The 14,217-nt window shown below is 49.0% G+C and overlaps 1 protein-coding gene across 2 annotated transcripts in view; it reads right to left on the reverse strand.

Moving 5' to 3' along the window:
• The window catches only part of rasgef1ba (RasGEF domain family, member 1Ba), a 141,501-nt gene that overhangs the window by 71,430 nt on the left and 55,854 nt on the right, over positions 1-14,217 (reverse strand). For both annotated transcript variants that reach the window (XM_085963437.1, XM_085963429.1), the window contains one exon: positions 7,588-7,659. In XM_085963437.1, coding sequence (XP_085819563.1) covers positions 7,588-7,659 — 72 coding nt within the window. The remainder of the gene's footprint in view (positions 1-7,587; positions 7,660-14,217) is intronic.

Consider the following 14,217-nt stretch of genomic DNA (forward strand, 5'->3'; position numbering starts at 1 on the left):
GGGTCGGGACCCCCCCCACTGGCCTGGTTCCCGCCTCCACGCCATTTTAACCTAGGTGTGTCTGATGGACCCAAATCAGTCCCGCCTCCCGCCTGCAACAGGCGGGACTGGTCTTTAGGGCCCTTAAACAGCACTAATTGGCCTTTGTAATCCCATTTTAACAGGCCCTTGCCTATTTAACCCTTTTCCCAAGTAAAACACGCCTGGTGGGGATTACGCCTGTTAAACCTGGCGTGAACACTATTGGCTTGCTGACTATCAGCTGCAGGTCAACCATTAAAGAGGATATTTGATCAGACATCATTTGCAGGTGGCAGGACTTTGTTGTCTCAGGCCTGGGGCAACATTTAGCAGGACTAACCACACCTGTGGAAGGTTGGAGCCTCACACACTTCTCCAATGTGACCTCCTGCGAGACCCCTCTCGTCACACTCACTCAGCGCTTCCTTAACTGAGGCATCTACCAGAAGCATGGGAGGCCTTTTTTTCCTTCCCTTCTTGGCATTAAGAGGACCTCCAACACCAGGCGCGGCAGCAGCAGAACGAGGAACAACAGCAGCACCAGCAACAGTAGCAGCAACAGCAGCAGGAGCAGGAGCGACAGGCTGCTGCTCACCTACCTGAGGCAGCACAGGCCAGAAGGGGCCAGCGCATGGAAGCCCGTCGGTGCAGGAGATACCCCCCAAACAGGATCTACAGACACAGGGTCAGCTACCTTAACATGACTGAGCAGCAGTGCCAAAGGCGGCTCTGACTTTCACGACAGGTAGTGACTGACATCTGCACAATGATACAGCAAGACCTGCTGCCCAGAGGACCAGATGGACACTCCTTACCAGTGGCCATCAAAGTCACCACCGCACTCAACTTTTTTGCCTCAGGCTCATTCCAGGGATCAGCAGCAGACATCAGCGGCATCTCCCAGGCGGCCACACACACTTGCATCATGCAGGTAACCGATGCCCTCTTTGCCCTCGCGCACAGACACATCCATTTCACCAAGGATCGAGCAAATGTGACGGCGCAAGCGGTTGGATTAGGTCATCTGGCAGACTTTCCAAGGGTGCAGGGCATCATTGACTGCACACATGTGGCCCTTAGGGCACCCCATCGCAATCCAGGTATTTTTGTCAACCGCAAGGGCTTCCACTCCCTTAACGTTCAGCTGGTGTGTGACCACAAGAAAGAGATTTTGCATGTTTGTGCCAAGTACCCTGGCATACTCCTTCATACTGCGCCAGTCTAGTGTGCCTCCGCTATTCAGTCCGCCAGACCAACTTCACGGATGGCTGCTTGGAGACAAGGGCTATCCCCTGAGGACTTGGCTAATGATGCCGTTGAGGAGGCCAGCCAACGAAGCTGAGGAGCGCTACAACTCCAGCCACATTTCCATTAGATCCGTAATCAAGCAAACCATCGGCTTGCTGAAGATGCGCTTCAGATGCCTGGATAGATCAGGTTGAGCCCTACAGTACTCAGCAGCCAGGGTCTCCAGAATCATCGTGATTTGCTGTGCACTCCACAACATGGCACAGCGTTGTGGCTTGCAGATTCCTGAGGACCAAGTGGCTCCTCACATACCCTCCTCAGATGATGATGATGATGATGATGATGAGGAGGAGGAGGGCGAGAGCGAGCATCCTGCAGAGGCCCATCAACCAGCGGCAGCATTACGCGAGAACATTGCTGCCTGGGATGCAAGGAACGCACTCATCCTGGCCAGATTTGCTTAGCCTAGTAAATCAAACTCTTTTGCCTCGCAGCTTCTCACCTGAGCATCGTCAATGGCCAAACCCTACGGATTCCGAGCTATTTGACCAGCATCCTGACAACTGCAAGTAATCCTAAGCCCTCAATGTGAAAGCCACATTTGTGAAATGAGACACGCCAGAACTGCAGCAGTTGCCATCAGAATTTTTATGAAAAACAAACAACTGATGGCATTTGTACAAAATACACAGCATTTCACCCAAGTGACTACCCTTGTGACTATTTGTGCTTTATTTTCCTCTTACGCGTGCTCCTATGTAGTGGTTCCCCTGCGACTTCAGCAGATGTGGAGGCCCCTTGCTCACTTTCCTGCTGCTCCTGTCTCGACACCTTTGGCGGGCGTCCTCTGGGGTGGCGAGCATGTGAGGGCTCGCCAGCAGTCTGCTACTCCTGCGGCTGTGCAGGAGTTGAGACGTCTATCGCCGTTGGGTGTGGAGTCCGGCGGGGCTCTGACCGAGGGCTCTGCAGTGGCATGGAGGTGTGAGCGCTTGGAGAGGAGCCCCCACTTCCTTGAGGTCTGCCACCAACCTCCCTCTCATGGGTCAGGTCCCCCTCAGTGCCTGCAAGTGGCTTGAGAGCAGCTTGCTGCACATCAGGGGGGCCATGGGGACCGGTACCTGCAATGGCAGTCCTACTCAGAAGAACTTCCATAAAGGTCTGGTTTCTCTCTTCAATAGATGCCCATTGCTCCTCAAGAGATGTCATTCTATTCTGAACACTCACCATGTTTTCCATACCCTGGCAACTAACCTCCTCCATGGCTGTAGCCTTCCTCTCCTCTACCGTAGCCAGCCTTACCATGGAGGCAGCAATCATTTCCACGTAGGCAGCCATCCTTTCCGTGTTGATGCGTTCATGCGCCACTGACTCCACAAAGGCTCTGCTCATGTTCGCTATGGACTCCTCCATTCACTCCACACTCACAGCGACCCTGGAGACAAAACCCGCCAGAGAGTCCTGCATCTGTGCATGGAGTTCCATCACCTCTGATCTTACGGATGGACCCAGAGGCAGAGGGTCGACATGCAGCTGAGCCGAACTGGCAGAGACCTGCGCCCTCCGACGAGGACTCTCCACTGCTGTCCCTGTCTCCACAATCTGCTGATGCTCACTTGTGAGCTGTGATACACCAGGTGACAACTCTACTCTATGTCCCGAAGGTCCCACCGAGGTGTGAGTGTCTGCACTGGTGCTGGGTGCGCTTATTTCTGCTGATGCTGCGCCCTCAGATGTTGCAGATTTCTCTGAAGAGTCTGGCATCTCAGGCTCTTCCTCCTGCACACTGGGGACGGGGGCTCTCGATGGTCCTGTGGGGGAGTCAAGGAAAAAGTTAGAGATGTGATGCCAAGGTTACATGCACATTGCATTTTGCAGATGATCATAAGTCCATATGATGTAGCTTCAGAATCATTATCAGTGACTCATGCAATGCCAATGAGAGGGAAAACTATTCTGTCACCAGCTTGCGGGGATGCTCCTGTCTGTCCTTCCCCAACTTCCGCATCTCAGTCAGCCCCGGCAATCTCCAGGACGTCTTCCTCCCAGGGGGTGAGCTGGGCTACTGAGGGCGGCCCTCCTCCTGTCCTGGCTCGCTCTCTCCTGTTGTGAGCTCTCTTTTCCTGCAATGAGGGAGACAAGTGGAGGTTGAGGGAGAATGAAGGAGTGAGTGCAGAGATTGCATAGCACAGATACTTAGAAGGAGACAAAGATGGAGTGAGGTTGCAAGACCAAGGGCCCTCCCTGTGTGTAGTCAGTTGTGTTCAAATCATCAGAGTGAGAGGGAGTGTGAGGGCTGCATGGTGCAATAGTTCTGTGAATGTGAGCATAGAGAGAGAGGGAATGGGTAAGGGTGCATGGATGTGAGTGTCTAGTGGGATGTGCAGGAAGAGATTGCTAAAGCTGAGTGCTGGTGAGGAAAGGCAATGGGGATCAGATTGAGGGTGATGCAAACTTCATACAGTACTTACTTTTCCAGTGCGAAGAAGGTCATGGAATCTTTTCCTGCACTGCAACCACGTTCTTCGTGTGAGCCCCAAGGAGTTGACTTGATCTGCCACCTGTGGTCACACAGCCTTGGTCTGACTGGGAGGCCTCTTCCTCCCTGAAGAAGGGAACAGGACCTCCCTGTGGGCGCTAGCACCATCCAGTAATGCCTGGAGTGAAGCCTCATCAAATTTGGGGGCAGATCTGGCCCTCCCGCTGGCCGTTGCTCCTGCAGGCTCCTGTGCCATCTTAATGGTGAAGTTTGGGAGCCTGCAAAGGAAGCAAGGCTTGCTGTGGACCTTAAAAGCAGCAGCAATGATGACATCATATTCTGCGACTTTCTGACTGGAAATACTCAATTGCCAAGGCTTCCCAAATGCTGGAAATCAATTGGCCAATTGAGCTAAAATTGCATCAATCTCACAGACCCATTTAGAATCGTGTGGGAATCACTGAATTCGGGGAACCCACCAATTCCCCGCACCCGAGTTAAAATCGACCCCTTCATTTCAGTTCGAAACCCTTCGTCAGCACTAAAAAAACACAGGAAATGAAACAGATAAAAAGGCCAGTTTTAGGGGCTGGGAAATGGGATCAAAAGAGAAGTGAAGAGACATTAAGAGGTGTTCAAAACGAGACGAGATGGTGATAGGACTAGTGGAGAGACAAAAGACGGCTCTAGATTAGGTGTGAAATGCGCTGGCAGAATGAGAGACAGCTGCCATGTGGGAGAGAAAAAAGGGGGGAGGGGCACAAAACAAAGGTGTGGATAAAAAATATATGTAAAAATGTAATGGGGGCCGAGGTTATGATCTGAAATTGTTGAACTCGATATCGAGTCCGTAAGGCTGTAAAGTGCCTAATCGGAAGATGAGGTGCTGTTCCTCGAGCTTACGCTGGGTTTCCGTGGAACAATGCAAGAGCCCGAGTACGGTGAGGTCTGAGTGGGAATGGGGCGGTGAATTAAAATGACAGGTGACCGGAAGCTCAGGGTCACCCTAATAGACTGAACGGAGGTGTTCCGCAAAGCGGTCAACCAATCTGCGTTTGGTCTCCCCAAAGTAGAGGAGAACACATCGTGAGCAGCGAATACAGTATACTAGATTGCAAGAAGTACAAGTAAATCACTGTTTCACCTGGAAGGGGTGTTTGGGGCCCTGGACAGTGGGAAGGGGGGAGGTATAAGGGCAGGTGTTGCATCTCCTGCGCTTGCACGGGAAGGTGCCAGGCGAAGGGGAAGGGGTGCTGGGGGTGATAGAGGAGTGGACTAGGGTGTCTCGGAGGGAGCGGTCCCTATGGAATGCTGAAAGGGGAGGGGAGGTGAAGATGCGTTTGGTGGTGGGATCACGTTGGAGATGGCGGAAATGGCGGAGGATAATCCGCTGAATGTGGAGGCTGGTGGGGTGAAAGGTGAGGACAAGGGGAACCCTATCGTGGTTCTGGGAGGGAGGGGCAGGGGTGAGGGCAGGAGTGCGGGAGAGAGAACGGACACGGTCGAGGGCCGTGTCAATCACAGTAGAGGGGAATCCTCGGTTGTGGAAAAAGGAAGACATGTCGGAAGCACTGGTGTGGAAGATGGCATCGTCAGAGCAGATACGGCGGAGATGGAGAAACTGGGAGAATGGAATAGAGTTCATACAGGAGGCGGGGTGGGAGGAAGTGTAGTCCAGGTAGCTGTGGGAGTCAGTGGGCTTGTAGTGAATGTTGGTCAATAACCTATCCCCAGAGATGGAGACGGAGAAGTCGAGGAAGGGAAGGGAAGAGTCGGAGATGGACCATGTGAAGGTGAGGGAAGGGTGGAAATTGGAGGCAACGTGAATGAAATTGTCTAGTTCAGGGCGAGAGCAGGAAACGGCACCGATACAGTCACCAAAGTAACGGAAAAAGAGGTGAGGGAGGGGACCGGAGTAGGACTGGAACAAAGAGTGTTCCACATATCCCACGAAAAGGCAGGCATAGCTAGGACCCATGTGGGTACCCATAGCAACACCTTTGATTTGGAGGAAATGAGTGGAGTCAAAGGAGAAGTTGTTCAATGTGAGAACAAGTTCAGCCAGGCGGAGGAGGGTGGTGGTGGATGGGGACTGGTTGGGCCTCTGTTCAAGGAAGAAGCGGAGCGCCCTCAGGCCATCCTGGTGGGGGATGGAGGTGCAGAGGGATTGTACGTCCATGGTGAAAAGGAGGCGGTTGGGGCCAGGAAACTGGAAACTGTTAAAGTGGCGGAGGGCGTCCGCAGAGTCACGGATGTGGGTGGGAAGAGACTGGACAAGGGGAGAAAAGATAGAGTTGAGATAGGAAGAGATAAGTTCCGTGGGGCAAGAACAGGCTGAAACGATGGGTCTACCAGGGCAGTCCTGTTTGTGGATCTTGGGAAGGAGGTAGAAGCGGGCTGTGCGGGGTTGGGGAACTATGAGGTTGGTGGCCGCGGGGGGAAGATCTCCAGAGGAGATGAGGTCAGTGACAGTCTTGGAAACGGTGGTTTGATGTTCGGTAGTGGGGTCATGGTCCAGGTGGAGATAGGAGGAGGTGTCGGAGAGTTGGCGTTCAACTTCTGCTAGAGGTCGGATCGCCAAACAGCAACAGCACCACCCTTGTCAGCAGGTTTAATGACAATGTCGGGGTTGGATCTGAGAGAATGGATTGCTGCAAGTTCAGAGGGAGGTAGGTTGGAGGGAGTGAGGGGAGCAGAGAAATGGAGACGGCCGATGTCGCAGCGGCAATTGGCAATGAAAAGATCTAGAGAGGGTAAGAGGCCAGAGGGAGGGGTCCAGGCAGAACGAGAATTCTGAAAGCGGGAGAAAGGGTCAGCCGTGCGGGGGGAAGACTCCTGGCCATAGAAGTGGGCACGGAGACGAAGGCAGCGGAAAAAGAGCTCAACATTGTGCCGAGCTCGAAATTCATTGGCCCAGAAATTCGGGTCGGGGGCTTCCCGCGGGTGCAAGCCCCCGACCTGCACTTACCTAGCGCTCCGGCCGTTGTGCTGTGGGCCTGCGTGGGATTCCAATCCTGGGCCTCCTTCAACTGCCGGCGTGCAGTGCTTGCATATCCCAGGGGCGCAGTTAGTTCGATGCATCCCCTGGGATCACATGGGCCATGGAGAGCCAATGGTAGCAGGGAATGCTTCATTCATAAGTTTGATGACAGGAAGAGCTGTCAAACCTATCAATACTATAAGCCCCAAAACATCACTAAAACTTCAAATAATTTTTTTTTTTAAATCACATTTTTAAAATAACTATAAATTACATGAAATAACTATTTTAAACAATAATTTAAAATTTTGAAAAAATTAATTACATTTTCTAACGGGGCTAAAAATAAACTTACCTTTCTCTAAAGTATTTAAAAATAATAAACCTGTGGAAAAAATGTTTCAATTTTAATTAATTCACCACTTACCTTGTTAAAAGCAGGCCTTGCGACTGCTTTTAAAAAATGTAACTGCTGGAGACTTACCCTCCCGGAGAAACCTGCAAAAAAAAGTAAGTTCAATGCGCACGCGCTGCCTCTCCGGCGCACGCGTTCGACCACTGAACCCCTTCTTTCAGGGAAACGGAAGTGCCGGTTTCCCACGCATGCGCAGTGCATGCACGAAACCGGCACTTTCGTTGGGCCTACGCATGAGTACCCAGTGCATACTCACGCGTTGGGACCCGAATTTCTGGGCCATTGAGGTGGGGGCGTAAGGGGATGAAGCGCAGGCCTTTGCTGAGGACTGATCATTCAGGGTCAGAGAGGGGAAGATCAGAGGGGATAGTGAAAATGCGGCAGGGGGTGAGATTGGGAGAAGGGGGGTTAGAGGAAAGTGAAGGGGAAGAAGAAGAAAAACTGTACCTTGTTCTCTAAGGGGTCTTTGTGTGCAAAGGCTTGGACAAATTCCTCAGGTCCGATATGACTGAGTCGTTCCTACAGAAATAAACAAAGTATCAGTGACAAGCTGAACTTAATTTATTAACGTGTTCATATTTTATACACCATGCTTCCAAAGGCTTTCTCATTTTCAGGTTTTATTTTTTCCTGAATTTGGGTCAAAACATTGGGTGAAATCAATTGTGTGCAAGAATGTGCTTTTTTGGGTCAAAAATAAGACTATTCACAATCAGAAACATTTAATTTTAATCAGTAAACAACTGTAGAAGGAACAATTAAAATACTTTAAATAATAAACATTTCCCACTGTCTTCACAAAGTATAATGCTAAAAGCAGTTCAATTCCATCCTCAGTATCTCTTTCCCCGTGTAATTTTTATCAGCTGTCTCTGTATAATGCAACCAACCGAAGGTTGCTCATAATACAGGAAAGAAGATTAAATGTTCTCTGTATAATAGGAAAGGTGGCTTCATAAGTCATGCCAGGCTTGCGAGATGTTAATGCTGAATTTACCAGGTCCAAGTTTTGAAATGTATCTTAACAATTCAATTGGACCTATTACCCGAAATTGTGAGACTGTTCCTGATGTGGAGACACATTTGACCAGTGTGCATGTTGGAGAATCAGATGCTGATGTAAGCTCAACCAATTTATGATGCTTATGATTTTTAAGTCATTGCTTTTAATGGTGCATGGACTTCGATACTCAATTCTCCAATCTGCACTCCAGTCAAGCAAAATTCCATGCTGGGATTGGAGTTTTGCAATTTCTGAGCTATCATGAAACCAACAAGGAGGAAGACAGAGCAAGAGAAAACATTAAAGCCAAGAGAGATGGGTGAGATGAAGGGAGAAAGTGGTAGGTTTCATGAATGAGATGAGTGTGCTCAAGGGTAAGAAAGATAAGAACGAAAGTACTTGTTTTTATACAGCATAGTCACTGTTGTAATGTAGGGAAACATGACATCCAAATTGCACACAGCAAGGTCCTACAAACAGCAATGAGATAACGTGCAGATAATCTGTTTTAGTGATGTTGGTTGAGGGATAAATATTGGCCAGAACACCAGGAAAAACTCCCCTGCTCTTCTTCAAACAGTACTATAGGATATTTTATGTGCATTTGAAAGGGCAGGTGGTTTAAAGTTTTATCTGAAAGACAACACCTCCGATAGTTCAGCACTCCCTCAGTACTGTACTGAATGTCACTGGATTATATGCTCAAGTCAGTGGAGTGGATCTTGAACCCACAACTTTCTGACACAGAGGCGAGAGTGCTACCACTGAGGCAAGGCAGACACAAGAAGGTGATAAGGAAAAATGGCAAAGAACAGGATACCTGAGGTCCTCAGTTGGGAGAAAGTATTAGGGAGAACTGGAAGTTATATAAAAGTTCTTTGCCAGGTAATTTAAAGCAAATGGCTCCAGGAAAATAGCAGACAAAGCAGTTCCATAAGAAATCTTAAGCATTCTCGTGTTAGTGTAGTTGCAAGACCTTGGTGTCTACAAAGAAAGCTTGACTGTAATCTAGGAACACTATAACCTATATCACAAGCTCTTGCTCAGCACTGTCGGAGGTTATGTTCTTTTTATTCATGACTTGCTTTACCTTTGGTCCATGTAGGACATCGCAGGGAGAATTAAATGGATTTATTCAGACATCCATATCAGATTGAGTATCCCAAGAAATGCTGGACACTCATCAGGTTGGTATGTCTAACAGAGCACCAATAACAGCCTGCACTTGATTAATAGTTGCGTGCAGCGGCTGCTTATTAATTTTTGAAATTAATAATTAATTTTTAATTCATACCTAGTAATGGTTTCTGTGCTGGATGAAGGACAAGTTGTTGGAGTGAATCCAGCCACCATCTGACATGTCATTTCCAAAGCCATTTCCTAACCATTAGATGGTCAGAACTAAACTTTCTAAAAGTTGTCAGCTGCCAGTGAGTGTCATCTCTGCCAATCGGTAGAGAGTGCTACAGAGTGCCAAGGTGTATATAAACATGGATAAATTAACCAGTTCAATTCTACTATTGCTACTGTATTCAGCACCACACTCAGGAGGAAGTAACTGCTGGAACTGATTTTGCCTGGGGTAAAAATGTAGTGTTACCCAATTTACGATTTGAGCTCTCTGCATTATTTTTTGTTTGTACTCAATACAAGGATCAGCTTCCGTGCGTAAGCACACACTTTTTACAAACCGAAATTTAACCTTGTACACAAAAAGATCTAGGATAATGTGTCTCCAGGTAAGCAATGAACCCTGTTACAGTTGGGGAACTGGACATAGTACAGGATACAACTATATAGGCCTGATCTCCCTGATTAATGGCAAATACCACAACGGCAGACCGATAGCTCAGATTAAAACTAATTTGTGTTTATTAAGAAAATAAAATCACCAGATTAGATAGATCACAGCACTTCACACAAGTGTCAGCTTGGTTTAGTGGAAGCACTTTCTCTTCTGATTCAGAGGCTTGTGCGTTCTAGGATTTGAGCACGTAAATTAGGCAGACATTTCTGTACTGTGCTGAGGGAGTGCTACATTGTCAGAGGTGTTGTCTTTCAGATGAGACATTAAACCAAGAATCTACCTGTTAAGCAGGACAAAAAAAGCCCATGGCACTATTCAAAGATGAGCAGGGGAGTTCTCCTGATGTCCTGGCAGCATTCGTCCCTCAACCAATCCCATGGGGTGGAATTTTGTCTTCACCATCTAGGTGGTAATCTGGTGATCTCGGCCCACCTGATTTAGAATGGGTGTAGGTGGCAGGTCCTGAGCTGAACATCCCCCTATCTGATTTTCCTCCACTGCTCACTCAGAAGCTAATGAAACTCCTGAGGTTACGCCTCCAGCATTCACATGGCCCCATCAAAATTGCTAACTCCACCTAGTTGTATTATTAACCTCTTGTGCTATATTACTACTGACGTAATAAAACTCACTACGCACTTGGTTTGAGTATAAAGCAAGGCTTTAATCAACTTGTTTCAGGACATGGAGGTCTAATTGTACTTCACTAGTTCCTGTCTTACAAAATGTCCCTGGCAAGCTGGGCCCACGCCCGAGTATTTATACTCCTTGGACGGCGCCACCAACTGGCCGTCCAGTGTTATTTCACGAGCAGTTTCTTTATAATGATGAGATTTATAACATTTTTCCTGCCTAAAAGATTTGGAAGTCCGACGACTTCCTCCTAACGGATCAGGCGGACCATGAATAGCCGCAGTCTTTTAGATTTTTGTTTATGGCTAGAAGGCACGTCTCTCCGGATCGTGTCTTGGTCCCTGGGCCGCTTGGTCCGTACTGGAGGATCGACAGGGCCCGTGTTGCCCTGATCGACCCGAGGGAGGCTGGGGAGATCGTGATTCCGGGTGCGGGTCCCCACAGGCACAGAGCTGGCTTCATCCTGTTTGATAGCCGGGGATTGACCGGCGTCCTGGCCTCGGGTGGCCATCCCACGGGGAGCGCTCGGCTCCCCGAGTGGATCCGGTGGGGCAGCCGGAAGATCTCTCGATGTCCCAGGTAAGGCGTCATCTTCAAGGGAGCGCCGAGTGTCGGCATCATCACCGTGGATCCCTCTATCAGTTGGGTCGGTGGGACCGGCTGGACAGGGAGCCAGGTCCTGGAGCGAAACGGTGGACTCCCGGCCATCAGGGTACCACACGTGCGCGTACGTGGGGTTAACGTCCGTGAGTTCTACCTCGTCGACGAGGGGATCGTTTATAGAAGATCGGACAAATCTTCGGAGCAGCACGGGGCCGGGAGCTGCCAACCATGACGGTAGGGACGTCCCATGAGTGGAGCGATGCTGGAACCTGCAGAATCGCTCGTGAGGCGTGACATTGGTGGACGTAGAAAGGAGAGACCTGATGGAATGCAACACGTCAGGGAGCATAGTTTCCCACTGCTGGTCTGGTAGGTTGCGTGACCTTCGTGCAAGACCAACAGCGTTCCAAATGATAGCGTTGTATCTCTCAACCTGTCCGTTACCGATGGGATGGTACGGTGTCGTTTTACTTGTGGCGATTCCCCGTTGGGAAAGATCACTTTTGAGTTCGCTCGACATGAAAGAGGGACCCCGATCAGTGTGGATGAAATTGGCCGTACCACAAAGGGAAAAGACTTGATGAAGGCATTTGATCACTGTGGAAGTAAGCATATTGGGACAGGGGAAAGCAAAGGGAAAGTGTGAATATTTGTCCACCATAGTAAGTAAGTAGGTGTTTCGCGTTGAGGAAGGCAATGGCCCATTAAAGTCAATACTGAGTCGCTGCATAGGCTGCATAGCGTGTATGAACGAGCCATCCGATGGATGGAAGAATTGCGGTTTTAATTCCGCACAAATTCTACACGAGGAGCATGTTCTTTTCACATCTTCCGTAGAAAATGGGAGATTTTTAGATCGCACAAAGTGCAACATACGGGTAATGCCAGGATGGCATAAGTCAGTATGAAGATCTGCCAGAGTCGAAGTTGACATAGAAGAGCAGAATGCCCGCGTGAGGGTATCGGGGCCACATTCTCTTTGCCGGGTCGATAATGTATGGTGTATCCAAAGCCGGACAATTCCATCCACCAGAGTTGTATTTTGTTATTCTTGAACTTAGTGCATTTCCGGTTATCCAGCATAAAGGCCACGGAGCGCTGATTGGTTATAAGTGTGAAATGGCGACGAGCAAGAAAATGACTCCATTTACATACAGCTTTGATGATGGCCGTAGCCTCCTTCTCGACAGGAGGATAATGGAGCCCACTACCCTGCAAAGTTCTGGACAGAAATGCAACGGGTCGACCACCTTGATTCAAGGTAGCAGAGATCGCCTCCTCCGATGCATCGCACTAGATCACGAAAGGAAGATTTTCATCAATGGAACGAAGCGTGGCTTTTTCCAATTGTCGCTTGAGGAGGTTGAAAGCTGAAATAGCCGTTGCCTGCAATTGAAATGACTTTGCGTGAAGCAGGGGCTGGATCTTGTCGGAGAAGTGGGGTATCCATTTCGCATAATAGGCAAACATGCCGAGTGCCCAATGAAGAGAGCCGAGATTCGTAGGGGGAGGGAGCTCCTGAAGCGGACGAAGTCGCTCCAGACCCGGTTTGATGACACCGTTGCCCACCCAGCAGCCAAGGATGTTGACTGATGGTACTGATTTCACAGATTTGGGCTCATTTAAGGTTAAGTTGTGGCGACGGAGAACGTCAAAAAATTTCTGGAGATTGGCATCATGCTCCTTCTGGTCATGACCAGCAATGGTGATATTATCCAGATATGGAAAAGTGTCCGTTAAGTTCTCCTGTTTGACTAGGCTATCCATTGCCCGTTGAAAGACAGCCACCCCATTGGTGACCCCAAATGGAAGGCGACGAATCTGGTAAAGCCGACCACTGGCCTCAAAGGCCGTATACTTTTTGTCAGAGTCCTTTAACGGTACTTGATGATATGCGCTCTTTAAATCAAAAGTTGAAAATACCTTGTAGTTGGCAAGGTTATTGACCATGTCATTGATGCGTGGTAGTGGGTAGGCATCCAGGTCGGTATACTGGTTAATAGTTTGCGAGTAATCGATGCAAAGATGCTTCTTGTGTTGCTTCAGAGGAATTTTAACAATGACGACTTGAGCCCGCCAGGAAGATGAACATGGCTCAATGATACCGTCAGCTAGAATGCGAGAGAATTCTGCCTCGATAAAGGATCGATCATCTTGGCTGAAACATCATGATTTAGTGACTATGGACTTACATCAGGGGGAAAGATTGGCAAACAAGGAGGGCTCGTCGAGCGAAGCCGCCGAAAGCGCACAAAACGGTACTTTGGAAATAGTAAGCTCTGGCTTTGACCCTCCAAACTCGAAAGTGAGTCTTTTGTGTTGTTTCTGGAAATCCTGTCCCAGGAGCACATCACTGCATAGGTTTTTGAGCACCCCAAGCCGGGTGGAGAAATAAGTGCGGCCATTGAGAATAAGGTCGACAAGACAAAATCCGGAAGAATTGGTGGTCAGTGTCGTCAGAGCCATTGCAATTTCCCTGTCTGAGGGGTAAATACGCAGTTTTAACTTACTGACAGCCCGCTCCCTAATGAAGCTGTCAGAGCTGCATGAGTTGATTAGTGTGCTCAAAATGTGTCCATTTACCGATACCTTCGTGGCTGCATGGGACAGACACTGGGGGAAAACAGCTGTGATGGGAGGAGGGGCAGTTTTACCCTTGACAGCTGTAATCCTAGTAGTGGTTCTTGGGGGAGGAGCAGTTTCATAGATAGCAGCTGTAACCTTAGTAGTGGCTCTTGGGGGAGGAGCAGTTTTATAGATAGTAGCTGCAAAACAAACAGGAGCTCTCGACTGGTATAACATAGAAAAGTGGCCTTTCTTACTAACAGCAGCTCTTGACTGGCATACCTTAGAAAAGTGACCTTTCTTGCTGCAATGACTGCAGGTTGCGTTACGAGCAGGACAAAATTTCCTATAATAGAACGCACCTCCACAGAAGAAACACTTCCTTCCAGATTGCCAAGATGCCGCTAGGGTGGGGTCATCATCAGTGAAGGTTTCTAGGGTAGGGTTGTCATCAGCCAGGTTGGAG

The sequence above is a fragment of the Somniosus microcephalus genome, chromosome 2 (assembly GCF_052327205.1).
Source record: "Somniosus microcephalus isolate GS21.2 chromosome 2, FLI_Smic_1.0, whole genome shotgun sequence".
Lineage (NCBI taxonomy): Eukaryota > Metazoa > Chordata > Chondrichthyes > Squaliformes > Somniosidae > Somniosus > Somniosus microcephalus.